The sequence below is a fragment of the Coregonus lavaretus genome, assembly GCF_964263955.1.
Source record: "Coregonus lavaretus genome assembly, chromosome: 1".
NCBI classification, from domain to species: Eukaryota; Metazoa; Chordata; class Actinopteri; order Salmoniformes; family Salmonidae; genus Coregonus; species Coregonus lavaretus.
The window spans coordinates 72,050,729-72,078,672 of record NC_139988.1 but is presented as its reverse complement, the minus strand read 5'-3'; the positions used below and the strand labels follow the sequence as shown (position 1 = coordinate 72,078,672).

Below are 27,944 nucleotides of genomic sequence, written 5' to 3'. Positions count from 1 at the left end.
CTGTTGTATATTTGCAGAAGGTGACTGTGTACCAGAGTGGGATGGGATTATCTGCTGGCCCAGAGGGAAGCCTAGTCAGCTGGTCTCGGTGCTATGTCCAGAGTACATCTACGACTTCAACCACAGAGGTGGGCTGGCTCATGACAAGATCACTAATTTAAAGCTCAATAGCTGCTTTGTTATTTTTAAATACACTAATGGACAAACCACATACAGTAGAAGGAAATACAGTATGTTGGCCACATACATCGATCACTTACATAATCATGACAGGTCAGTGATAGATTGTGTTTACCAGCAGACACTGGTCTTCAGGTTTTACGGAACCAATAACTAGCCTACGGATATTGTTGCACTCACTTGGTCTAGGGGTCATAGGCCTAGTTACATGGTCTGTAACCTGAATGAATGATGTGCATCTATGTGAGAAATCAGCGTATATGCCTAGGTGTTGAATGTACACTATCGTTCAAAAGTTTGGCGTCACTTAGAAATGTCATTTTTTTCGAAAGAAAATAAAAAAAATTGTCCATTAAAATAACATCAAATTGATCAGAAATACAGTGTAGACATTGTTAATGTTGTAAATGGCTATTGTAGCTGGAAACGGCACATTTTTTATGGAAATCTACATAGGCGTACAGAGGCCCATTATCAGCAACCATCAGTCCTGTGTTCCTATGGCACGTTGTGTTTGCTAATCTAGGTTTATCATTTTAAAAGGCTCATAGCCACCAAACAAAACCAGCAGCCTCACGGCTTGCAAGCTGGGACACTGACCCTTTCATCCAAACTTCTAATATCGATTCCTTATAAATGCACATTGCGAAATGCAAATTCAGTTTATGCGGTTTACCAGTCCCAAATTAAGTACTCTTTTTGCACAGTACTTGCAGACATCTGCAGGCTCCAGTTTGTTCATGTGTTTACGACAGTCTCAAGCTATATCATAAGGAGTCTAACACCACATTGCATTAGATGTAACAAGTATCAGCCTTTAAATATACACTATGGAAATTTAGTTGCTACAGTACTTGTTAATATCAAATTCTGGCTTGAATGTTGTCTGTATGGTTCATACACATATGATACAACAAAAGCACACAATCCTCAGTTTCAGTCTACATTAGGAACACCTGCTCTTTCTATGACATACACTGACCAGATGAATCAAGGTGAAAGCTATGACCCTTTATTGATGTCACCTGTTAAATAGAAGGAGACAGGTTAAAGAATAATGTTTAAGCCTTGAGACCATTGAGACATGGATTGTGTATGTGTGCCTTTCAGAGGGTGAATGGGCTAAACGAAATATTTAAGTGCCTTTGAACAGGGTATGGTATTAGGTGCCAGACACACCGGTTTGAGTGTGTCAAGAACTGCAACACTGCTGGGGTTTTCCCGCTCAACAATTTCCCATTTGTATCAAGAATGATCCGCCACCCAAAGGACATCCAGCCAACTTGACACAACTGTGTGAAGCATTGGAGTCAACATGGGCCAGCATCCCTGTGGAATGCTTTCGACACCTTGTAGAGTCCATGCCCCGATGAATTGAGGCTGTTCTGACGGCAAAAGGTGGTGCAACTCAATATTACGAAGGTGTTCCTAATGTTTGTACACTCAGTGTATGTTTTTGCTCATGGGCTTGGGGAGGTGGGTCTTTTTAGTTATATTTCTGCGCATTTAAGGGACCCCTTTTGGCTCAAGAGCCCCCTCCTGAGGCAAACGCTCTGTTTTGCCCCTTTAAGGCCATTGTACTAATGCTGATGTTATACCTCTTCTCCCCATCCTCCAGGTCAGGCCTATCGTCAGTGTGATGCCTCAGGGAACTGGGAGCAGGTGCCTAGCATCAACCGCACCTGGGCCAACTACACTGAGTGTACCACCTATCTGTTGTCCAGTCATAGAAGCCAGGAGGAGGTGTGTGTGTGTGGTGTGGTGTGGTGTGTGTGTGGCTGTGCTGTGTGTGTGTGGGCACCTTTGTGCGCGTGTGTGTGTTGGTCCTGTGTGGATCACTTGGTAGAGCATGGCACTTGCAATGCCAGGGTTGTGGGTTTGATTCCCACAGGGGACCAGTAAGAAAAAAGTATGAAAATGTATGCATAAGAGCGTGTATGTATAAGAGTGACTGCTAAATGACTCAAATGTAAATGTCAGTGTGTGTGATTTGAGGGGGGATTTTCACCTGAACAAAGGCCTCTCTATCTGTTTTAAGTGAAGAGTTATCAAGGTGTCAACCACAATGCATGAATTAGTCACCCTGAGTTGACCAAGCATTTTGATTGTGGCGAGAATCTTTTCCATGCATAAAAAAAAAAAGAATCACATTAAAACCCTATGTGGAATTCATCAGTCCATCATGATACTCACCCACCAGCCGCTGTGGTCTTCAGCAGTTGACCGTAGCCATTTGTGAACAGCATGTTCTTGACTTTTTTCCTGTTCACCTGCACACACGCACGCACGTACACACACACACTCACACACACACATGCAGAGAAATGCATGCACAATCGCACACACACATGCTCATTTGCTGAGTGTATTTGTTCTCTGTTTTTAGGAGGTGTTTGAGCGGCTACACTTGATGTACACCATTGGTTACTCCATCTCTCTGGTATCCCTACTTGTGGCTGTCTCCATTCTCTGCTACTTCAAGTAAGACCCCTTTAATGCTGCTCCTCTTCAGTAGTATTACTATAGTAATACCAATACACTAGTCCAACATTCATAAAAATCTTTAACACTCAGTTAAGACAAGTGATTTATTGCACGTGTAATAACAAAAGAAAACATCTGGTAAGTAGAAAGTAAATAATAGCACGTTACTTAAGAATGGTATATTGCATTATGATGTGGTTATAATTAGTTGCCTTGACATTAACATCCCCATTAACACCCCTTATAACGACTGGTATTTCCAGTGTATTTACTGTCATGACATCAGATTAATCTGCCATGCGGCAGTGCACTTCCTCTAGGATTGCCGCACAGAAGAAATGCCATGCTGCGCAGAGATGCAAGAGATTGAACTTCACTGAGTTTGCCCCATTAGTTTGCACTATATACATACAGTGCATTCGGAAAGTATTCAGACCCCTTGACTTTTTCCACATTTTGTTACGTTACAGCTTTATTCTAAAATGGATTAAATAGTTTTTTCCCCTCATCAATCTACACACAATACCCCATAATGACAAAGGAAAAACAGGATTTTAGAAATGTTTGATACCTTATTCAAAAGAAAAAATTGAAATATCACATTTACATAAGTATTCAGACCCTTTACTCAGTACTTTGTTGAAGCACCTTTGGCAGCGATTACAGCTTTGAGCCTTCTTGGGTATGACGCTACAAGCTTGGCACACCTGTATTTTGGGAGTTTCTCCAATTCTTCTCTGCAGATCCTCTCAAGCTCTGTCAGGATGGATGGGGAGCGTCGCTCCAAAGATGTTCGATCGGGTTCAAGTCCGGGCTCTGACTGGGCCACTCAAGGACATTCAGAGACTTGTCCCGAAGCCCCTCCTGCGTTGTCTTGGCAGTGTGCTTAGGGTCGTTGTCCTGTTGGAAGGTGAACCTTCGCCCCAGTCTGAGGTCCTGAGCGCTCTGGAGCAGGTTTTCATCAAGGATCTCTCTGTACTTTTCTCTGTTCATCTTTCTCTCGATCCTGACAAGTCTCCCAGTCCCTGCCGCTGAAAAACATCCCCACAGCATGATGCTGCCACCACCATGCTTCAACGTAGGGATGGCGCCAGGTTTCATCCAGATGTGACGCTTGGCATTCAGTCCAAAGAGTTCAATCTTGGTTTCATCAGACCAGAGAATCTGGTTTCGCATGGTCTGAGAGTCCTTTAGGTGCCTTTTGGCAAACTCCAAGTGGGCTGTCATGTGCCTTTTACTGAGGAGTGGCTTCCGTCTGGCCACTCTGCCATAAAAGCCTGATTGATGGAGTGCTGCAGAGATGGTTCTTCTTCTGGAAGGTTCTCCCATCTCCACAGAGGAACTCTGGAGCTCTGTCAGAGTGACCATCGGGTTCTTGGTCACTTCCCTGACTAAGACCCTTCTCCCCCGATTGCTCAGTTTGGCCAGGTGGCCAGCTCTAGGAAGAGTCTTGTTGGTTCCAAACTTCTTCCATTTAAGAATGATGGAGGCCACTGTGTTCTTGGGAACCTTCAATGCTGCAGAAAGATTTTGGTACCCTTCCCCAGATCTGTGCCTCGACACAATCCTGTCTCGGAGCTCTATGGACAATTCCTTCAACCTCATGGCTTGGTTTTTGCTCTGACATGCACTGTCAACTGTGGGACCTTATATAGACAGGTGTGTCTTTCCAAATCATGTCCAATCAATTTAATTTACTACAGGTGGATTTCCAATCAAGTTGTAGAAACATCTCAAGGATGTTCAATGGAAACATGCACCTGAGCTCAATTTCGAGTCTCATAGCAAAGGGTCTGATTACTTATAAGTTATTATAATTATATTTTTTAAATAAATTTGCAGGAATTTCTAGAAACCTGTTTTCACTTTGTCATTATGGGGTATTGTGTGTAGATTGATGAGGAACATGTTTTATTTATTCAATTTTAGAATAAGGCTGTAACGTAACAAAATGTGGAAAAAGTGAAGTGGTCTGAACACTCTGCGAATGCACTCTAGATCAACGTTTCTTCTGTGATCGAATCAACATTATACAGTTGAAGTCGGAAGTTTACATACACCTTAGCCAAATACATTTAAACTCAGTTTTTCACAATTCCTGACCTTTAATCCTAGTAAATTCCCTGTCTTAGGTCAGTCAGGATCACCACTTTTATTTTAAGAATGTGAAATGTCAGAATAGTAGGAGAGTGATTTATTTCAGCTTTTATTTATTTCATTACATTCCCAGTGTGTCAGAAGTTTACATACACTCAATTAGTATTTGGTAGCATTGCCTTTACATTGTTTAACTTGGGTCAAACGTTTTGGGTAGCCTTCCACAAGCTTCCCACAATAAGTTGGGTGAATTTTGGCCCATTCATCCTGACAGAGCTGGTGTAACTGAGTCAGGTTTGTAGGCCTCCTTGCTCACACACGCTTTTTCAGTTCTGCCCACAAATGTTCTATAGGATTGAGGTCAGGGCATTGTGATGGCCACTCCAATACCTTGACTTTGTTGTCCTTAAGCCTTTTTGCCACAACTTTGGAAGTATGCTTGGGGTCATTGTCTATTTGGAAGACCCATTTGCGAACAAGCTTTAACTTCCTGACTGATGTCTTGAGATGTTGCTTCAATATATCCACATAATTATCCTTCCTCATGATGCCATCTATTTTGTGAAGTGCACCAGTCCCTCCTGCAGCAAAGCACCCCCACAGCATGATGCTGCCACCCCCGTGTTTCACGGTTGGGATGGTGTTCTTCGGCTTGCAAGCGACCCCCTTTTTCCTCCAAACATAACGATGGTCAAACAGTCCTATTTTTGTTTCATCAGACCAGAGGACATTTCTCCAAAAAGTACGATCTTTGTCCCCATGTGCAGTTGCAAACTGTAGTCTGGCTTTTTTATGGCGGTTTTGGAGCAGTGGCTTCTTCCTTGCTAAGCGGCCTTTCAGGTTATGTCGATATAGGACTTGTTTTACTGTGGATATAGATGCTTTTGTACCTGTTTCCTCCAGCATCTTCACAAGGTCCTTTGCTGTTGTTCTGGGATTGATTTGCACTTTTCGCACCAAAGTACATTCATCTCTAGGAGACAGAACGCGTCTCCTTCCTGAGCGGTATGCCGGCTGCGTGGTTCCATGGTGTATATACTTGTGTACTATTGTTTGTGCAGATGAACGTGGTACCTTCAGGCATTTGGAAATTGCTCCCAAGGATGAAACAGACTTGTGGCGCTCTACAATTATTTTTCTGAAGTCTTGCTGATTTCTTTTGATTTTCCCATGATGTCAAGCAAAGAGGCACTGAGTTTGAAGGTAGGCCTTGAAATACATCCACAGGTACACCTCCAATTGACTCAAATTATGTCAATTAGCCTATCAGAATCTTCTAAAGCCATGACATCATTTTCTGGAATTTTCCAAGCTGTTTAAAGGCACAGTTAACTTAGTGTATATAAAGTTCTGACCCACTGGAATTGTTATACAGTGAATTATAAGTGAAATAATCTGTCTGTAAACAATTGTTGGAAAAATTACTTGTGTCATGCACAAAGTAGATGTCCTAACCGACTTGCCAAAACTATAGTTTGTTAACAAGAAATTTGTGGAGTGGTTGAAAAACGAGTTTTACTGACACCAACCTAAGTGTATGTAAACTTCCGACTTCAACTGTATCAGCCCCTTTTCAATGCAACAAATCTAACTTTGCAAGATTGACTCTGTGTTTTTGTTTTAGGCAGAGCCAGATCGCAACGGAGTAGAATTCTATTGGCGGGGGTAGCCCATGAGCGGTCTTTCAATCACCCGGGAGTGAATGCGCTTTTCAGATCAGTTCAGCTCAGTGCACATTTGTTGATATTCTTTGCTAGTTAGTAAGTTATTAGCCCAGTTATAGATAAGTATAGGTAAGCAATGGGTAGTTACTGCTTCCTACAAGAGCACAAAAAGTGTAGGGTACATTTCAAGCGGTCTTTGAAAAGCCAGTCAGGTAAAAAGCTTATCTTAATTAAAGGGGCAGTGGTGTATTTTGAGACAGGTTTGAATATGTATATAAGCCAATATGCAGAGTGATAGTCTACATTGTCAAATTCTCTGTATGGTAATAATAATAAATTTTATTTTGTAGTGGTTTGTTGCATCATACAACACAATGCACTTTACAGTCACCTATTTGGCCCACGGTGTTACATACCAAGTAAAAAATAAATAATGTAAAAACATTTTTAAAAGTCTCATGCAATGTAGGCCTGCAGTGAACACCACATATAGGCTACTGTAGGCTATATCATAGAAATCAAAAGCTATTTCCATGTGAAAATGTTATGGGATTCGCTCCATTGGTTTTCTTGGTAGGCCTACATTATGCTCAAAATAGCCACAATAACCTATTGGCTACTGTCTAAAACTGTAAGGGTACAGCCTCAGTGTTCACTGTAAAGTTGCACAAAATTCTCACAATGTTCAAGTTTCTGCTCACAAGACCTAAAATCTGCTCAGTGCCCCAAAAAATTCATTGCTGAACATTGCTGGTGTGTAGTGATGACGTATGATGCAATGAGAACCGGCAGATTACAGTAAAGCAGCCCTGAAATTAACTCACCACTCTTGTGTGTTTCAAACACACATAAAAATAATGCTCCAGGGTAAAGTTTCCCCTAAATACAGATCTAGGATGAGCTTCCCCTCCCCCAATCTTTAACCCAAAGGTGAGGACACGACAGTTCACCTGGACACAAGACTGAATCCAAACAGTACACTGATGATTTTATGATTACATTTGCTGTACTTTTCGCAGCGTTTGTCGATAACAACATCTGAAAATACTCTGGATACATTCATTAACATAATACGAATATTCATGAAAATGTGGGGTAGGTGTCACGTTGTAAAATGATAGAAGACAGGCGCAGGAATACGTAATAGGGTTTTTTATTTCTCTACCCAACATAAGGTATGTCATGAAAAACGACGGGTACGAAGCCCAAAACAAACACGTGTGTATATATATATATATATAAAACACAGGGATGTAACCCAAACAAAAGAGCGAGTTGTAAACCTCTAAATAATACACGGGATGAGACCCGTAATAACAAGTGCACAATTACACAGTATGTAAACCGTAATACAATGTACAGTAACACGTAGCACGAAAGCCGATACAACAGAGTACAGGTACAATAATCGACAAGGACAATGGGGAACAAAGGGCACATATACAGTGAGGGAAAAAAGTATTTGATCCCCTGCTGATTTTGTAAGTTTGCCCCCTGACAAAGACATGATCAGTCTATAATTTTAATGGTAGGTTTATTTGAACAGTGAGAGACAGAATAACAACAAAAAAATCCAGAAAAACGCATGTCAAAAATGTTATAAATTGATTTGCATTTTAATGAGGGAAATAAGTATTTGACCCCTCTGCAAAACATGACTTAGTACTTGGTGGCAAAACCCTTGTTGGCAATCACAGAGGTCAGACGTTTCTTGTAGTTGGCCACCAGGTTTGCACACATCTCAGGAGGGATTTTGTCCCACTCACTTGCAGATCTTCTCCAAGTCATTAAGGTTTCGAGGCTGACGTTTGGCAACTCGAACCTTCAGCTCCCTCCACAGATTTTCTATGGGATTAAGGTCTGGAGACTGGCTAGGCCACTCCAGGACCTTAATGTTCTTCTTCTTGAGCCACTCCTTTGTTGCCTTGGCCGTGTGTTTTGGGTCATTGTCATGCTGGAATACCCATCCACGACCCATTTTCAATGCCCTGGCTGAGGGAAGGAGGTTCTCACCCAACATTTGACGGTACATGGCCCCGTCCATCGTCCCTTTGATGCGGTGAAGTTGTCCTGGCCCCTTAGCAGAAAAACACCCCCAAAGCATAATGTTTCCACCTCCATGTTTGACGGTGGGGATGGTGTTCTTGGGGTCATAGGCAGCATTCCTCCTCCTCCAAACACGGCGAGTTGAGTTGATGCCAAAGTGCTCGATTTTGGTCTCATCTGACCACAACACTTTCACCCAGTTCTCCTCTGAATCATTCAGATGTTCATTGGCAAACTTCAGACGGGCCTGTATATGTGCTTTCTTGAGCAAGGGGAAGCAGTGGGCGCTGCAGGATTTCAGTCCTTCACGGCGTAGTGTGTTACCAATTGTTTTCTTGGTGACTATGGTCCCAGCTGCCTTGAGATCATTGACAAGATCCTCCTGTGTAGTTCTGGGCTGATTCCTTACCGTTCTCATGATCATTGCAACTCCACGAGGTGAGATCTTGCATGGAGCCCCAGGCCGAGGGAGATTGACAGTTCTTTTGTGTTTCTTCCATTTGTGAATAATCGCCTTGTGTAGGTCTACAATCTTGTCCCTGACATCCTTGGAGAGCTCTTTGGTCTTGATTTACAGCATTCCCCTCTCTCAGACAACAAAAAAGTATATATCCCAAACAGTGCTATAAAGCAGAGACACTGAGCTCTGTCATGTATAGCATGTTACTGTACAGCCACTGCGTTCCAATTTAGGTGCTTATCAGTGACCACATCTGCCATTTTCAGCCCGTATACGGGTTGTGGGTGTATACTACCCATTTCGTGGAGGAAATTCAAAACTGACCTAAGATCAGTGTCTAGGGGCAATTTCACTGTACACCAAAAATGTATATGCTGTTAGCCAACTAAATCATTGCTTTTAATGTGATCTTTAGATTGAAAAAGCCCTGAGTTAAAACCCAGGATAGACCCTAGCTGAACCATATTAAGCCGGATTCCAATTTCCAATAAATCTTTGATCCTATCAATGGTCTGTCACACTCCCAGGGTTAAGTACAGGAGACCAGGCCCAAGGCACACTATGATACCTATCTGTTATTAATGTGATGAGCATGTGGCAAGTGTAGGCCTCATAGGTAGCTGTTGGGGTCTCTGGACCTATTGTAATCTGCACTGGAATCAGTTCTCAACAATGTTATCAGACGGCTGGGATCTGGTGTGTCTTCAGTGGGCGGGTTTGGAGGATTATTTATGTCTTTTTTTTCACATGTTCTGGATGGTTACTATGACAAAAGGTTCTGGGTATTGGGGCATCTTTGAGCTGTTGTTGTATTTGTGAAAGAAGCATTGCAAACATGACTATCTCTCGTTCTCTCTCTTCCCTCCAGGCGTCTCCACTGCACACGGAACTACATCCACATTCACCTATTCACCTCCTTTGTGTGTCGGGCCATCAGTATCTTTGTGAAGGATGCTGTCCTCTACGCCATGTCTGACGACGGAAAGACTGAAGCGGAGGACTTGGCAGAGAGACCCCATATGGTACTGTGCACTTCTTTACTGACTAAGATTAGATTAGATTGAAGTTTATTGTCCTACACGAGGAACATCTTCCCACAGCTCACACATACATCGAAAAACACAACAGGAAACAAACAACAGTAAACAGTCAGATATAAGTAGTACCCCCACACCTGCACATATAGGAGGAAGCTACATATAATTTTTCTTAAAGGGTGGCTGAACTCAACGATTTTGCTTGGGCTTTTCCTGCTGCTCATTAAGAAAAACAATATTTGCATCTTGGGGGTGTGGTTCGATGTGGGTGTGTTATGTTTGCTATTGTTGTTTGTCCCTCTTGAATCACCATAGACCACCTTTACGCCACACACAGAGACGCATACAAAACTCGCCCTTGCCCTCCATTTGGAAAATCGTACCATAATTCTATCCTCCTGAAGTACCAGTGACTCGCTCAATACGGAAGTGGTCAGATGACGCGGATGCTACGCTACAGGACTGTTTTGCTAGCACAGACTGGAATATGTTCCGCGATTCATCCAATGGCATTCATCAGTCACCGGCTTCATCAATAAGTGCATTGATGACGTCGTCCCCACAGTGACTGTACATACATATCTCAACCAGAAGCCATGGATTACAGGCAAAACCCGCACCGAGCTAAAGGCTAGAGCTGCCGCTTTCAAGGAGCGGGACACTAATCCGGACGCTTATAAGAAATCCCCCAATGCCCTCAGTTGAACCATCAAACAGGCAAAGCGTCAATACATGACTAAGATTGAATCCTACTACCCCGGCTCTGACGCTCGTCGGATGTGGCAGGAGGACGCGAGAGTGTGCAAAACTGTCATCAAGGCAAAGGGTGGCTATTTGAAGAATCTCAAATCTAAAATATATTTTGATTTGTTTAACACTTTTTTGGTTACTTCATGATTCCATATGTGTTATTTCATAGTTTTGATATCTTCACTATTATTCTACGATGTAAAAAAATAAAGACATATCCTTGAATGAGTAGGTGTGTCCAAACTTTTGACTGGTAGTTTAGGTCCATTATAATTTCTACATACTTTATATCTAGTTTAAGCTACGAATTGAAACCGTAGCTTGCCCCTCCTGCTCTATCCCATTGATCCATTGGAACCATTATCTGATGATGATATGTTGAATGTCCCAAGTCCCTTATTAACGATATGAACATGACACCTCTCTTCTCTCTGGTGCCCTATAGGTGGGCTGTAAGGTGGCCGTTACTCTCTTCCTGTATTTCCTGGCGACCAATCACTACTGGATCCTGGTGGAGGGGCTGTACCTGCACAGCCTCATCTTCATGGCCTTCCTCTCAGACAAGAACTACCTGTGGGCACTCACCATCATCGGCTGGGGTGAGTCTTTCTACACTCCCTGCAGGAGAACACTTTCTGGTTCCAGGTAGAACCATTTCACCATTTGTTTTGAGGCTATACAGTGTTTGTTTACATTTACATTGTTTACAAAAAATGCAGTAAAAAAAGCTTATGTTGGGTTCGGATGGGGAATGACAGTTGAACAAAGCTCATGAGGCATTCATAAGTGATATTCTTCAAGAATCAATGGGTATATACAGTGAGGGAAAAAAGTATTTGATCCCCTGCTGATTTTGTACGTTTGCCCACTGACAAAGAAATGATCAGTCTATAATTTTAATGGTAGGTTTATTTGAACAGTGAGAGACAGAATAACAACAACAAAAATCCAGAAGAACGTATGTCAAAAATGTTATAAATTGATTTGCATTTTAATGAGGGAAATAAGTATTTGACCCCCTCTCAATCAGAAAGATTTCTGGCTCCCAGGTGTCTTTTATACAGGTAACGAGCTGAGATTAGGAGCACACTCTTAAAGGGAGTGCTCCTAATCTCAGTTTGTTACCTGTATAAAAAACACCTGTCCACAGAAGCAATCAATCAATCAGATTCCAAACTCTCCACCATGGCCAAGACCAAAGAGCTCTCCAAGGATGTCAGGGACAAGATTGTAGACCTACACAAGGCTGGAATGGGCTACAAGACCATCGCCAAGCAGCTTGGTGAGAAGGTGACAACGATTATTCACAAATGGAAGAAACACAAAATAACTGTCAACCTCCCTTGGCCTGGGGCTCCATGCAAGATCTCACCTCGTGGAGTTGCAATGATCATGAGAACGGTGAGGAATCAGCCCAGAACTACACGGGAGGATCTTGTCAATGATCTGTAGGCAGCTGGAACCATAGTCACCAAGAAAACAATTGGTAACACACTACGCTGTAAAGGACTGAAATCCTGCAGCGCCCGCAAGTTCCCCCTGCTCAAGAAAGCACATATACAGGCCCATCTGAAGTTTGCCAATGAACATCTGAATGATTCAGAGGAGAACTGGGTGAAAGTGTTGTGGTCAAATGAGACCAAAATCGAGCTCTTTGGCATCAACTCAACTTGCCGTGTTTGGAGGAGGAGGAATGCTGCCTATGACCCCAAGAACACCATCCCCACCGTCAAACATGGAGGTGGAAACATTATGCTTTGGGGGTGTTTTTCTGCTAAGGGGACAGGACAACTTCACCGCATCAAAGGAACGATGGACGGGGCCATGTACCGTCAAATCTTGGGTGAGAACCTCCTTCCCTCAGCCAGGGCATTGAAAATGGGTCGTGGATGAGTATTCCAGCATGACAATGACCCAAAACACATGGCCAAGGCAACAAAGGAGTGGCTCAAGAAGAAGCACATTAAGGTCCTGGAGTGGCCTAGCCAGTCTCCAGACCTTAATCCCATAGATAATCTGTGGAGGGAGCTGAAGGTTCGAGTTGCCAAACGTCAGCCTCGAAACCTTAATGACTTGGAGAAGATCTGCAAAGAGGAGTGGGACAAAATCCCTCCTGAGATGTGTGCAAACCTGGTGGCCAACTACAAGAAACGTCTGACCTCTGTGATTGCCAACAAGGGTTTTGCCACCAAGTGCTAAGTCATGTTTTGCAGAGGGGTCAAATACTTATTTCCCTCATTAAAATGTAAATCAATTTATAACATTTTTGACATGCGTTTTTCTGGATATTTTTGTTGTTATTCTGTCTCTCACTGTTCAAATAAACCTACCATTAAAATTATAGACTGATCATGTCTTTGTCAGTGGGCAAACGTACAAAATCAGCAGGGGATCAAATACTTTTTTCCCTCACTGTATTATTAATCTAAAAGTCCAAAAAAGGGTTTAAAAGCAGTCACAGATTGCCCCTTTAAACACTCCTCCAAGCGTTGCGAGATCAGATTATTATTATTTGATCAATTCCATTTACTTTTAATACTTCAGTATATTTAAAACCAAATACTTTTAGACTTTTACTCAAGTAGGATTTTACTGGGTGACTTTCACTTTTACTTGAGTCATTTTCTATTAAGGTATCTTTACTTTTACTCAAGTATGACAATTGGGTACTTTGTCCACCACTGGAAAAGACCACCTTGAAAGACCTTTGTTGTGGCTATGTTAGATAGCTCAGACGGGAATTCAACATTAATCTATTTCACCCTCCTACCTCTTTCCCTCCCTCTCTCATAGGTGTCCCTGCAGTGTTTGTGTCCATTTGGGTCAGTGCGCGAGCATCACTGGCGGACACTCAGTGAGTCCCTTTATACAAAATTGTGTGTACATCACATTGAAGTGAATAATCACACTTAACACTTAACACTAGCTATTCTACACACAACACACAATCGCAGTGTGTTCTCCCCATTTGCAGGTGCTGGGACATCAGTGCGGGAAATCTGAAGTGGATCTATCAAGTCCCGATTCTTGCAGCCATTGTAGTAAGTAAATATTTCCTTTTCACCTTGACTCATGCACTTCACAAGCATTTGTCTCATGTCCCTTTTTTATTGTTGGATAGCATCCGTGATTTCACATCAAACATCTTATTTGACACAATCCAAATAAGCTCAAAAGCTGAAATGTACTATTTATTGGATGTCTCCGCTTTCAACTGATCTTCAACTTAAGAGCATGAATACGGTGTCCGAAGTCAGAGTGACTGTTACACCAACTCCTTGTGACTCTGAGGCTGTCTTAATATGGACACCTTACATGCATTTCTAACTCTTCCTACAGGTGAACTTCTTCCTGTTCCTCAACATCATACGAGTGTTGGCCTCTAAGCTATGGGAGACCAACACAGGCAAACTGGACCCCCGTCAGCAGTACAGGTGAGGGACTGTATTAGACTAACAATAAACAGTAAAAGACTGGCAATAGATTAGTAATAAACTAGTAATGCACTTGTAATAAACAGTACTAGTAATAGCATGGATAAATTAATGGATACATGCTCTATGCACATGATACAACCCACCATTTCTTCATTTGTGATAGAGCCTAGGCTAGTTTTTCCTGATTGCTAAACATGTGACTGTAAATTTGTGTTTTGAAAATATCATTTGAAATCAGAAATCACTGTGCATGTTATGGGAATACATTGGCTGTATCTTGATAATAAATCCTACGTTGTCTTACATAGTTTCTCTAAATCAAGGCCACTTTATTCAAACATACAGTACCAGTCAAAGGTTTGTTCACACCCATTTATTCAATGGGTTTTTCTTTATTTTTACTATTTTCTACCTTGTAGAATAATAGTGAAGACATCAAAACGATGAAATAACACATGGAATCATGTAGTAACCAATAAAGTGTTAAACAAATCAAAATATATTTTATATTTTGAGATTCTTCAAATAGCCACCCTTTGCCTTGATGACAGCTTTGCACACTCTTGGCATTCTCTCAACCAGCTTCACCTGGAATGCTTTTCCAACAGTCTTGAAGGAGTTCCCACATATGCTGAGCACTTGTTGGATGCTTTTCCTTCACTCTGCTGTCCAACTCATCCCAAACCATCTCAATTGGGTTGAGGTGGGGGAATTGTGGAGGCCATCACTGATGCAGCACTCCATCACTTTTCTTCTTGGTAAAATAGCCCTTACACATCGTGGAGGTGTGTTGGGTCATTGTCCTGTTGAAAAACAAATGATAGTCCCACTAAGCCCAAACCAGATGGGATGGCGTATCGCTGCAGAATGCTGTGGTAGCCATGCTGGTTAAGTGTGCCTTGAATTCGAAATAAATCACAGACAGTGTCACCAGCAAAGCACCCCCACACCATAACACCTCCTCCTCCATGCTTTACAGTGGGAAATACACATGCGGAGATCATCCGTTCACCCACACCGTGTCTCACAAAGACGCGGCGGTTGGAACCAAAAATCTCAATTTTGGAATCCAGAGCAAAGGACAAATTTCCAATGTTCTAATGTCCATTGCTTAATGATGTCCTTCAGTAGTGGTTTCTTTGCAGCATTTCGACCATGAAGGCCTGATTCACACAGTCTCCTCTGAACAGTTGATGTTGAGATATGTCTGTTACTTGAACTCTGTGAAGTATTAATTTGGTCTGCAATTTCTGAGGCTGGTAACTCGAATGAACTTATCCTCTGCAGCAGAGGTAACTCTGGGTCTTCCATTCCTGTGGCGGTCCACATGAGAGCCAGTTTCATCATAGCGCTTGATGGTTTTTGTGACTGCACTTGAAGAAACTTTCAAAGTTCTTGACATTTCCCGTATTGACTGACCTTCATGTCTTAAAGTAACGATGGACTGTCGTTTGTCTTTGCTTATTTGAGCTGTTCTTGCCATAAGATGGACTTGGTCTTTTACTAAATGGGGCTATCTTCTGTATACCAACCCTACCTTGTCACAACACAACTGATTGGCTCAAACACATTAAGAAGAAATTCCACAAATTAACTTTTAAGAAGGCACACCTGTTAATTGAAATGCATTCCAGGTGACTACCTCATGAAGCTGGTTGAGAGAACGCCAAGAGTTTGCAAAGCTGTCATCAAGGCAAAGTGTGGCTATTTGAAGAATCTCAAATCTAAAATATATTTTGATTTGTTTAACACTTTTTTGTTTACTACATGATTCCATATGTGTTATTTCATAGTTTTGATGTCTTCACTATTATTCTACAATGTAAAAAATTGTGAAAATAAAGAAAAACCCTTGAATGAGTAGGTGTGTCCAAAGTTTTGACTGGTACTGTAGATAAATAGTATATTACACTGATATAATATTATCTGTACAATTTTGTCCGTTACTGTCCACAGGAAGCTGTTGAAATCCACCCTTGTCCTGATGCCCTTGTTTGGAGTGCACTACATGGTGTTTATGGCTCTACCCTACACTGAGGTTACGGGCCTGCTGTGGCAGGTGCAGATGCACTACGAGATGTTCTTCAACTCTTCCCAGGTCAGACACCCCAAAGGGCAAATTGATGGAAGTTACAATCTCTCTGCAATATTAAAGCTGATCTACCCCCCCCCCCCCCCCCCCCCCCCCAAATAAAAAAATATTTTACAAAATATAAAAAAAATAGTAATGACCGCAAGTTGACGTTTATTGTCATGAGTCTTGTCCTTGAGGCAAAACTGAGTGATTTCCCATTAGATAGGCCAGCTGAAAAGTAACAATTAGCTATATTGTAAAGATTCATCAAAACCAACATTTGCTTTTTGGTCTTCATTTAAGGTTAGGGTTAGGCATTATGGTTAGCAGTGTAGTTAAAGTTAGGGTTGAGGTGATTTTTTTTTGTGGCTGTGTCAGCTAGTAACCACTGTGCAGAGCTGCCTCCAGAACAAGATTCATGACGAAAAAAGGCTAATCTGCCAGTTTTATGCAGGCTATTGTCTATTGACTGTTGATGACTATTGACTATTGATGACAGATTTATGTTATGTCCTAAAAATCTGTCTTAAGTGCTGTTAGTAAATGTCGAACAGCACTAAATGTATTTCCTTTATCTAACTTGGGCTTTTCCCCTTTTATCCTTTCAGGGATTCTTTGTGGCATTCATCTACTGTTTCTGCAATGGGGAGGTAAATGAAGAACAATCTACCTCATTTTGAATATCTACGGAAGTCCAGACAGGACATATGAATAAATAAATAAAATCCCTTGTTATGTCGAGATCACGACTTATTTATCTCAACAGTTGTTTTGTTGAGATCACAAGATACTTTTCTTGTGGCCACTACATAACAAAAGTTGTTTTGTCGAGATCACGATAATCAAAAGTACCACGCATCATCTATTAATTTGCTCAGATGCACGAGAACCACTTCATCAAGGAGCCCTGAACGATGCCTGACAGGCAGCTTGTCTCCCAGGCCCCAAAGACTACAGCCAATCGCATGCAAGGAACAACGCAGCTAACTTGGCTAGTCTTGTGAGCTAGCTAGTTAGCTAGGTAGCTTGTTACCTATGCTGGTTGTTAGCGTGCATAACTGATATGTGTATAAATATACTAAACAAATGTATAAACGCAACATGCAACAATTTCCAAGATTTTACTGAGTTATAGGTCATATAAGGAAATCTGTCAATTTAAATAAATAAATTAGGCCCTAATCTATGGATTTCACATGACTGGAAATACAGATATGCATCTGTTGGTCACAGATACACTACGTGACCAAATGTATGTGGACACCTGCTCGTTGAACATCTCATTCCAGAATCAGGGGCATTAATATGGAATTGAACCCCCTTTGCTGCTATAACAGCCTCCACTCTTCTGGGAAGGCTTTCCACTAGATGTTGGAACATTGCTGCGGGGACTTGCTTCCATTCAGCCACAAGAGTATTAGTGAGGTCGGGCACTGATGTTGGGCGATTAGGCCTGGCTCGCAGTCGGCATTCCAATTCATCCCAAAGGTGTTCGATGGGGTTGAGGTCAGGGCTCTGTGCAGGCCAGTCAAGTCCTTCCACACCAATCTCAACAAACCATTTCTGCATGGACCTCATTTTGTGCACGGGGGCATGCTGAAACAGGAAAGGGCCTTCCCCAAACTGTTGCCACAAAGTTGGAAGCACAGAATTGTTAGGAATGTCATTGTATGCTGTAGCATTAAGATTTCCCTTCACTGGAACTAAGGGACCTAGCCCGAACCATGAAAAACAGCCCCAGAACATTATTCCTCCTCCACCAAACTTTACAGTTTGCACTATGCATTCGGGCAGGTAGCGTTCTCCTGGCATCTGCCGAACCCAGATTCGTCCGTCGGACTGCCAGATGGTGAAGCGTGATTCATGACTCCAGAGAAGGCGTTTCCACTTCTCCAGAGTCCAATGGCGGCGAGCTTAACACCACTCCAGCCGATGCTTAGCATTGCGAATGCTGATCTTAGGCTTGTGTGTGGCTGCTCGGCCATGGAAACCCATTTCATGGAGCTCTCAACGAACAGTTATTGTGCTGAAGTGTCTTCCAGAGGCAGTTTGGAACTTGGTAGTGAGTGTTTCAACCGAGGACAGACACATTTTACGTGGAACTCGCTTCAGTACTCGCCAGTCCCGTTCTGTGAGCTTGTGTGGCCTTCCATTTCTTGGTTGAGCCGTTGTTGCTCCTAGACATTTCCACTTCACAATAACAGCACTTACAGTTGACCGGGGCAGCTGTAGCAGGGCGGAAATTTGACGAACTGACTTGTTGGAAAGGTGGCATCCTATGACGGTGCCATGTTGAAAGTCACTGAGCTCTTCAGTAAGGCCATTCTACTGCCAATGTTTGTGTATGGAGATTGCATGGATGTGTGCTCAATTTTATACACCTGTCAGCAATGGGTGTAGCTGAAATAGCCAAATCCACTAACTTGAAGGGGTATCCACATACTTTTGTATATATAGTGTGCCTTTTTTTTAAGTGGGGGTGTGGATCAGAAAACCAGTCAGTATCTGGTGTGACCACCATTTGCCTCATGCAGCGTGACACATCTCCTTCTCATAGAGTTGATCAGGCTGTTGATTGTGGCCTGCGGAATGTTGTCCCACTACTATTCAAGTTGTTGGATTTTGGCAGGAACTGGAACATGCTGTCGTACACGTCGATCCAGAGCATCCCAAACATGCTTAATGGGTGACATGTCTGGTGAGTTTGCAGGCCATGGAAGAACTGGGACATTTTCAGCTTCCAGGAATTGTGTAAAGATCCTTGCGACATTATCATGCTGAAACTTGAGGTGACGGTTGTGGATGAATGGGCCTCAGGATCGCCTCAGGATCTCATCACGGTATCTCTGTACATTCAAATTGCCGTCGATAAAATGCAATTGTGTTCGTTGTCCGTAGTTTATGCCTGCCCATACGATAACCCCACCGTCACCATGGGGCACTCTGTTCACAACGTTGACATCAGCACACCGCTCTCCCACACAACACCATACACGTGGTCTGCAGTTGTGAGGCCAGTCGGACGTATTGCCAAATTCTCTAAAACGATGTTGGAGTTGGCTTATGGTAGAGAAATGAACATTACATTATCTGGCAACAGCTCTGGTGGACATTCTTGCAGTCAGCATACCAATTGCACGCTCCCTCAAAACGAGACATCTGTTGCATTGTGTTGTATGACAAAACTGCACATTTTAGTGACTTTGTCCCCAACACAAGGTGCACCTGTGTAATGATCATGCTGTTAAATCAGCTTCTTGATATGCCACACCTGTCAGCTGGATGGATTATCTTGGCAAAGGAGAAATGCTCAGTAACAGGGATGTAAACAAATTTGTGCACAATATTTGAGAGAAATAAGCTTTTTGTGTGTATGGAACATTTCTGGGATCATTTATTTCAGCTCATGAAACATGGGACCAACACTTTACATGTTGTTTATATTTTTGTTCAGTGTATAAGGGACACTTCATGTCTTGGGATAATATTTAAATTTACAGTGGGTGACAGTCTGATCAGATTCAATTTCAGCTTCAGAGCCTTATAAATCAGGATGCTGCCTTGTAGGCTATTTCATAGGTAAGTCTTCTTGCAGACAGATTAGCTGTCAAGTGCTTTATAGGCAGATGCATATAATCCAGAGTGGGTGAGCTCTATTCCTGGAAGGCTGATCAGATTCAATAGCGGCCTCAGAGGCTGATAAATCAGGATGCTGCCATGTAGGCTGTTTCATATGTAAAGCTCCTTGCAGACATTGTTGGCAGAATACAGTGCATTCGGAAAGTATTCAGACCCCCTTTTCCACATTTTGTTACATTACAGCCTTATTCTAAAATGGATGAAAATCCAAATGTTCCTCATCAATCTACACGCAATACCCAATAATGACAAAGCGAAAACAGGTTTTTAGAAATATTTGCAAATGTATTGAGAAAAAAAAACGGAAATACCTTATTTACATACGTATTCAGACCCTTTGCTATGAGACTCGAAATTGAGCTCATGTGCATCCTGTTTCCATTGACCATCCTTGAGATGTTTCTACAACTTGATTGGAGTCCACCTGTGGTAAATACAATTAATTGGACATGATTTGGAAAGGCACACACCTGTCTATATAAGGTCCCACAGTTGACAGTGCATGTCACAGCAAAAACCAAGCCATGAGTTCGAAGGAATTGGCTGTAGAGCTCTGAGACAGGATTGTGTCGAGGCACAGATCGGAGGAAGAGTACCAAAACATTTCTACAGAATTGAGGTCCCCCAGCTAGCCGCCCGGTCAAACTGAGCAATCGGGGTAGAAGGGCCTTGGTCAGGGAGGTGACCAAGAACCTGATGGTCACTCTGACAGAGCTCCAGAGTTCCTCTGTGGAGATGGGAGAACCTTCCAGAAGGACAACCATCTCTGCAGCACTCCACCAATCAGGCATTTAGGTTAGAGTGGCCAGACAGAAGCCACTCCTCAGTAAAAGGCACATGACAGCCCACTTGGAGTTTGCCAAAAGGCACCTAAAGGACGCTGACCATGAGAAACAAGATTCTCTGGTCTGATGAAACCAAGATTGAACTCTTTGGCCTGAATGCCAAGCGTCACGTCTGGAGGAAACCTGGCAGCATCCCTACGGTGAAGCATGGTGTTGGCAGCATAATGCTGTGGGGATGTTTTTCAGCGGCAGGGACTGGGAGACTAGTCAGGATTGAGGGAAAGATGAACGGAGCAAAGTACAGAGAGATCCTTGATGAAAATATGCTCCAGAGCGCTCAGGACCTCAGACTATGGCGAAGGTTCACCTTCCAACAGGACAACGACCCTAAGCACACAGCCAAGACAACGCAGGAGTGGCTTCGGGACGAGTCTCTGAATGTTCTTGAGTGGCCCAGCCAGAGCCCAGACTTGAACCCGATCTAACATCTTTGGAGAGACCTGAAAATAGCTGTGCAGCGATGCTCCCCATCCAACCTGACAGAGCTTGAGAGGATCTGCAGAGAAGAATGGGAGAAACTCCCCAAATACAGGTGTGCCAAGCTTGTAGCGTCCTACCCAAGAAGACTCAAGGCTGTAATCGCTGCCAAAGGTGCTTCAACAAAGTTCTGAGTAAAGGGTCTGAATACTTATGTAAATGTGATATTTCCGTTTTTTATTTATAATACATTTTCAAAAATTTCAAAAAAACTGTTTTTGCTTTGTCATTATGGGGTATTGTGTGTAGATTGATGAGGGAAAAAAACAATTCAATCCATTTTAGAGTAAGGCTGTAACGTAACAAAATGTGGAAAAAGGGAAGGGGTCTGAATACTTTCCGAATGCACTGTAGATGGATGCAGTTCAATGCATGATTCATATAGTTCACCAATACATTTATTGGTAGTCCAACAAATATTGCTATCTGGTAGTAAATCACAGCTGGCCTGGTACATTGTTTGCTGCTTCCACCAATTCAGGATGCACTGTTTCAAAGACTCAATATTTTGGACAAAAAAGGATGACTGTAACTAAGGCTGGGAATGTCAATACAAAGCTAAAAAAACAGAGCCTAACGTTAGCTATCTACCTGCTGGGAGGATGTCATGTCATTGGAGGAGTGGGTGACAGCTAGAGATGCAGGTGCCATCTGGTTAGCTAGCAATATATGTGAAGCACTTTGCTAGCTAGCTAGCTAGCTAGCGATGCAGAACTTAAACAACTGTTATCCAGTTAGCATATTTCTTCCATTCGTAAATTCACTCTGGCTATCCAAAGCGACTTACAGTCATGCGTGCATACATTTTTGTGTATGGGTGGTCCCGGGGATCGAACCCACTACCTTGGCGTTACAAGCGCCGTGCTCTACCAGCTGAGCTACAGAGGACCATCATAGGTACACGTCAACTGTGACAGACAAAATGAGGAAAATATTTTTTTTTATGAATTTATTTGCAAATTATGGTGGAAAATAAGTATTTGGTCAATAACAAAAGTTTCTCAATACTTTGTTATATACCCTTTGTTGGCAATGACACAGGTCAAACGTTTTCTGTAAGTCTTCACAAGGTTTTCACACACTGTTGCTGGTATTTTGGCCCATTCCTCCATGCAGATCTCCTCTAGAGCAGTGATGTTTTGGGGCTGTCGCTGGGCAACACGGACTTTCAACTCCCTCCAAAGATTTTCTATGGGGTTGAGATCTGGAGACTGGCTAGGCCACTCCAGGACCTTGAAATGCTTCTTACGAAGCCACTCCTTCGTTGCCCGGGCGGTGTGTTTGGGATCATTGTCATGCTGAAAGACCCAGCCATGTTTCATCTTCAATGCCCTTGCTGATGGAAGGAGGTTTTCACTCGAAATCTCACGATACATGGCCCCATTCATTCTTTCCTTTACACGGATCAGTCGTCCTGGTCCCTTTGCAGAAAAACAGCCCCAAAGCATGATGTTTCCACCCCCATGCTTCACAGTAGGTATGGTGTTCTTTGGATGCAACTCAGCATTCTTTGTCCTCCAAACACGACGAGTTGAGTTTTTACCAAAAAGTTATCTTTTGGTTTCATCTGACCATATGACATTCTCCCAATCCTCTTCTGGATCATCCAAATGCACTCTAGCAAACTTCAGACGGGCCTGGACATGTACTGGGTTAAGCAGGGGGACACGTCTGGCACTGCAGGATTTGAGTCCCTGGCGGCGTAGTGTGTTACTGATGGTAGGCTTTGTTACTTTGGTCCCAGCTCTCTGCAGGTCATTCACTAGGTCCCCCCGTGTGGTTCTGGGATTTTTGCTCACCGTTCTTGTGATCATTTTGACCCCACGGGGTGAGATCTTGCGTGGAGCCCCAGATCTAAGGAGATTATCAGTGGTCTTGTATGTCTTCAATTTCCTAATAATTGCTCCCAGAGTTGATTTCTTCAAACCAAGCTGCTTACCTATTGCAGATTCAGTCTTCCCAGCCTGGTGCAGGTCTACAATTTTGTTTCTGGTGTCCTTTGACAGCTCTTTGGTCTTGGCCATAGTGGAGTTTGGAGTGTGACTGTTTGAGGTTGTGGACAGGTGTCTTTTATACTGATAACAAGTTCAAACAGGTGCCATTAATATAGGTAACGAGTGGAGGACAGAGGAGCCTCTTAAAGAAGAAGTTACAGGTCTGTGAGAGCCAGAAATCTTGCTTGTTTGTAGGTGACCAAATACTTATTTTCCACCATAATTTGCAAATAAATTCATTAAAAATCCTACAATTTGATTTTCTGGAGAAAGAAAATCTCAATTTGTCTGTCACAGTTGACGTGTACCTATGATGAAAATTACAGGCCTCTCTCATCTTTTTAAGTGGGAGAACTTGCACAATTGGTGGCTGACTAAATACTTTTTTTCCCCACTGTAATTAAATTGTTGCCAGCAGCACAGTTGGTCACTAACACTCTAGATAACATATTAACAGCCTAATCAGCCCTGCTAGGGCGAGTAAAATGGTCAGTGTGAGGTCAGTGGAGGCTGCTGAGGGGAAAATAATAATGGCTGTAACGGAGCGAATGGAATGGCATCAAACACCTGGAAACCATGTGTTTGATGTATTTGATACCATTCCACTGATTCCGCTCCAATCATTACCACGAGCCCGTTCTCCCCAATTAAGGTGCCACCAACCTCCTGTGCGTGAGTTGTTCTCGCATTTGTGTCTGGATGTAGCTTGCAAGCTAGCCAACTTTAGCCAGTTAGCTTGGGTGCTTGACTGCCGTTGTGAGGAACACTCGGATCAACCGTCCTGTGCCAATAGTGCATTATACAACGGGTGGTTCTAATCCTGAATGCTGTTTGGTTAAAACCGCTTTCCAGCCGGTGTCTATTCCACAAGTTACCACCGGCTAAATTCATGATGTTAAAATGCCTATTTACTCTGTTCCATCTGACTGCGCAATCCACTGTTTCATCAGCCTAGCCAGGCAATTTATAATCTTTATCTCCACTATAAAAAGCATCTAGATATCATCTCACATTTCTTTTGGACTAACATTTAGTTTTCAAGCGCGGAGATTTGTATAAACCTTGTTGTCTGTCTCTCCTACATTTGCAACATTGTTTCAATATTTCCAAATTCGATCTCCAGCTGTCCCATAGTAATGAACGTGTCGGGAGTTGGGACGAGACAGGCAGGCAGCGTTTCTCAGCCAGTCGAAATCATGAATCAGCTGGCATAGGGTCGTCCAGGGTAGGGGAGGGAATGGCCGGCAGGGATGTAGCTCAGTTGATAGAGCATGGCGTTTGCAACGCCAGGGTTGTGGGTTCGATTCCCACGGGGGGCCAGTATAAAAAAATATGTATTCACTAACTGTAAGTCGCTCTGGATAAGAGCGTCTGCTAAATGACTAAAATGTAAAATGTAAATGTAATGTAAATGTAGCTCTGATTGGTTATGGTGCACTGGTCTGCGTAGACTCCGGTCCTGGATGAGACAGATGTTTTTATTAGGTTTTATTTACAGCAGTGTCTATTAATTGTCCAAACACACCGCCGCTTTCCCACTCTATTGCTATAGAAGTTTCACAGATGCCTTACTCTATGTCATTCCCAAACATTCTATGAATTTATGAAAACGTGAAAATGACCATCTCCAAGTGCTCGCTTGTCAGAACATTTAAAAAAGGTGTCATATTCTTGCTGGGGGTGTATATGAACAGATTTTAATAAGATTTTATGTTGCTTAAACACTGTCAGTTCCACTTTAATTCCTGTCTTCCCAGGTGCAGGCGGAGGTAAAGAAGGCGTGGCTACGGCGGAGCCTGGCCCTGGACCTTAAACAGAAGACCCGGGTGACCAGCAGCGGGGGCAGCTGCTACTACGGCGGCATGATGTCACACACCACAACCCACAGTGTGAGTCTGACTGTGGCCAATCCCAGAGGAATGTCGCTGAATGGGGCCTCCGGGGTGGGAGGAGCCGGGGGAAGCAACGGGGGAGGGGGAAGCAGGCAGCCACGCCTCCTCACCTCTTCCTTCCACCCCCTCACCAACCTGCCAGGTTACGTGCCCAGCGACACGGAGACCCCCAGGCAGGAACTTGTCATTAGGAGGCCGGGGGTGGGTGCTGGTGCTGGAGCTGGGGCCGGTGTAGGCACCTTTCCCAGGCACCCCAGGGCTGCTAACGAGGGGATCCAAGGGGGTGGTGGTGGAGCCAAGACAGAGACTGCAGCCTCTGCGCCCCAGTGGTTGGGAGACGAGGAGCCCTGCTGCTCTTTGTCTCTAAAGGAACTAGAGACCATCTTGTGAACTGGAACTGTCAGATCTATGGCGTCAAACAGTGAGCACTGTATCAGATGGCTTTACTTAGCCAGATTCCTGCCATGGATCCATATCAAGGCTCCATTCAAGTGATCTCCAAGGACCTATTTAAATCTCCCTTGGATCCCCTGTTTGCTTGAGTCGTGACTGATGTCCGAAGACTTAGCTACGTACATTATTTAGTGGGGGTTAAAGAATCATTGTGTGTAAACCAAATCAAATCATATCAAATCAAATGTTATTTGTCACATGCGCCGAATACAACAGGTGTAGACCTTACAGTGAAATGCTTACTTATAAGCCCTTAACCAACCATGCAGTTTTAAGAAAGAATACAAAAAAATATCACACAAAAAAATACAATATAAAATAATACGAAATAAAAGTAACAAATAATTAAAGGGCAGCAGTAAAATAACAATAGCGAGGCTATATAGAGTGGGGAGAACAAGTATTTGATACACTGCTGATTTTGCAGGTTTTCCTACTTACAAAGCATGTAGAGGTCTGTAATTTTTATCATAGGTACACTTCAACTGTGAGATACGGAATCTAAAACAAAAATCCAGAAAATCACATTGTATGATTTTTAAGTAATTAATTTGAAATGTATTGCATGACATAAGTATTTGATACATCAGAAAAGCAGAACTTAATATTTGGTACAGAAACCTTTGTTTGCAATTACAGAGATCATACGTTTCCTGTAGGTCTTGACCAGGTTTGCACACACTGCAGCAGGGGTTTTGGCCCACTCCTCCATACCTTCTCCAGATCCTTCAGGTTTCGGGGCTGTCACTGGGCAATAGGGACTTTCAGCACTCTCCAAAGATTTTCTATTGGGTTCAGGTCTGGAGACTGGCTAGGCCACTCCAGGACCTTGAGATGCTTCTTACGGAGCCACTCCATAGTTGCCCTGGCTGTGTGTTTCGGGTCGTTGTCATGCTGGAAGACCCAGCCACGACCCATCTTCAATGCTCTTACTGAGGGAAGGAGGTTGTTGGCGAAGATCTCGCGATACATGGCCCCATCCATCCTCCCCTCAATACGGTGCAGTCGTCCTGTCCCCTTTGCAGAAAAGCATCCCCAAAGAATGATGTTTCCACCTACATGCTTCACAGTTGGGATGGTGTTCTTGGGGTTGTACTCATCCTTCTTCTTCCTCCAAACACGGCGAGTGGAGTTTAGACCAAAAAGCTCTATTTTGTCTCATCAGACCACATGACCTTCTCACATTCCTCCTCTGGATCATCCAGTTGGTCATTGGCAAACTTCAGACGGGCCTGGACATGCGCTGGCTTGAGCAGGGGGACCTTGCGTGCGCTGCAGGATTTTAATCCATGACGGCGTACTGTGTTACTAATGGTTTTCTTTGAGACTGTGGTCCCAGCTCTCTTCAGGTCATTGACCAGGTCATGCTGTGTAGTTCTGGGCTGATCCCTCACCTTCCTCATGATCATTGATGCCCGACGAGGTGAGATTTTGCATGGAGCCCCAGACCGAGGGTGATTGACCGTCATCTTGAACTTCTTCCATTTTCTAATAATTGCGCCAACAGTTGTTGCCTTCTCACCAAGCTGCTTGCCTATTGTCCTGTAGCCCATCCCAGCCTTGTGCAGGTCTACAATTTTCTCCCTGATGTCCTTACACAGCTCTCTGGTCTTGGCCATTGTGGAGAGGTTGGAGTCTGTTTGATTGAGTGTGTGGACAGGTGTCTTTTATACAGGTAACGAGTTCAAACAGGTGCAGTTAATACAGGTAATGAATGGAGAACAGGAGGGCTTCTTAAAGAAAAACTAACAGGTCTGTGAGAGCCGGAATTCTTACTGGTTGGTAGGTGATCAAATACGTATGTCATGTAATAAAATGCAAATTAATTACCTAAAAATCATACAATGTGATTTTCTGGATTTTTGTTTTAGATTACGTCTCTCACAGTTGAAGTGTACCTATGATAAAAAATTACAGACCTCTACATGCTTTGTAAGTAGGAAAACCTGCAAAATCGTCAGTGTATCAAATACTTGTTCTCCCCACTGTACAGGGGATACAGGTACCGAGTCAATGTGCGGGGGCACCGGTTAGTCTAGGTAATTTAGGTAATGTGTACATGTAGGTAGAGTTATTAAAGTCACTATGCATAGATAATAAACAGAGAGTAGCAGTAGCGTAAAAGGGGGGGGGGGGGGTGGCAATGCAAATAGTCTTGGTAGCCATTTGATTAGATGTTCAGGAGTCTTATTGCTTGGGGGTAAAGCTGTTTAGAAGCCTCGTGGACCTAGACTTGGCGCTCCGGTACCGCTTGCCGTGCGGTAGCAGAGAGAACAGTCTATGACTACGGTGGCTGGAGTGTTTGACAATTTTTAGGGCCTTCCTCTGACAACGCCTGGTATAGAGGACCTGGATGGCATGAAGCTTGGCCCCAGTGAAATACTGGGCCGTACGCACCCTCTGTAGTGCCTTGCG

At 43.2% G+C, this 27,944-nt stretch overlaps 1 protein-coding gene across 1 annotated transcript in view; it reads left to right on the top strand.

The window, feature by feature from the left end:
- pth3r (parathyroid hormone 3 receptor) overlaps positions 1-25,466 on the top strand; it is a gene marked incomplete at both ends in the record, with an annotated part of 48,551 nt that extends 23,085 nt beyond the window's left edge. Inside the window, 11 exons of the mRNA XM_084158523.1 lie at positions 18-128; positions 1,799-1,923; positions 2,567-2,661; positions 9,800-9,953; positions 11,164-11,317; positions 13,512-13,572; positions 13,693-13,759; positions 14,058-14,152; positions 16,112-16,253; positions 16,838-16,879; positions 24,942-25,466. Of these exons, the coding sequence (XP_084014649.1) occupies positions 18-128; positions 1,799-1,923; positions 2,567-2,661; positions 9,800-9,953; positions 11,164-11,317; positions 13,512-13,572; positions 13,693-13,759; positions 14,058-14,152; positions 16,112-16,253; positions 16,838-16,879; positions 24,942-25,466 (1,571 nt within the window). The remainder of the gene's footprint in view (positions 1-17; positions 129-1,798; positions 1,924-2,566; positions 2,662-9,799; positions 9,954-11,163; positions 11,318-13,511; positions 13,573-13,692; positions 13,760-14,057; positions 14,153-16,111; positions 16,254-16,837; positions 16,880-24,941) is intronic.
- Positions 25,467-27,944: the final 2,478 nt, after the last annotated feature.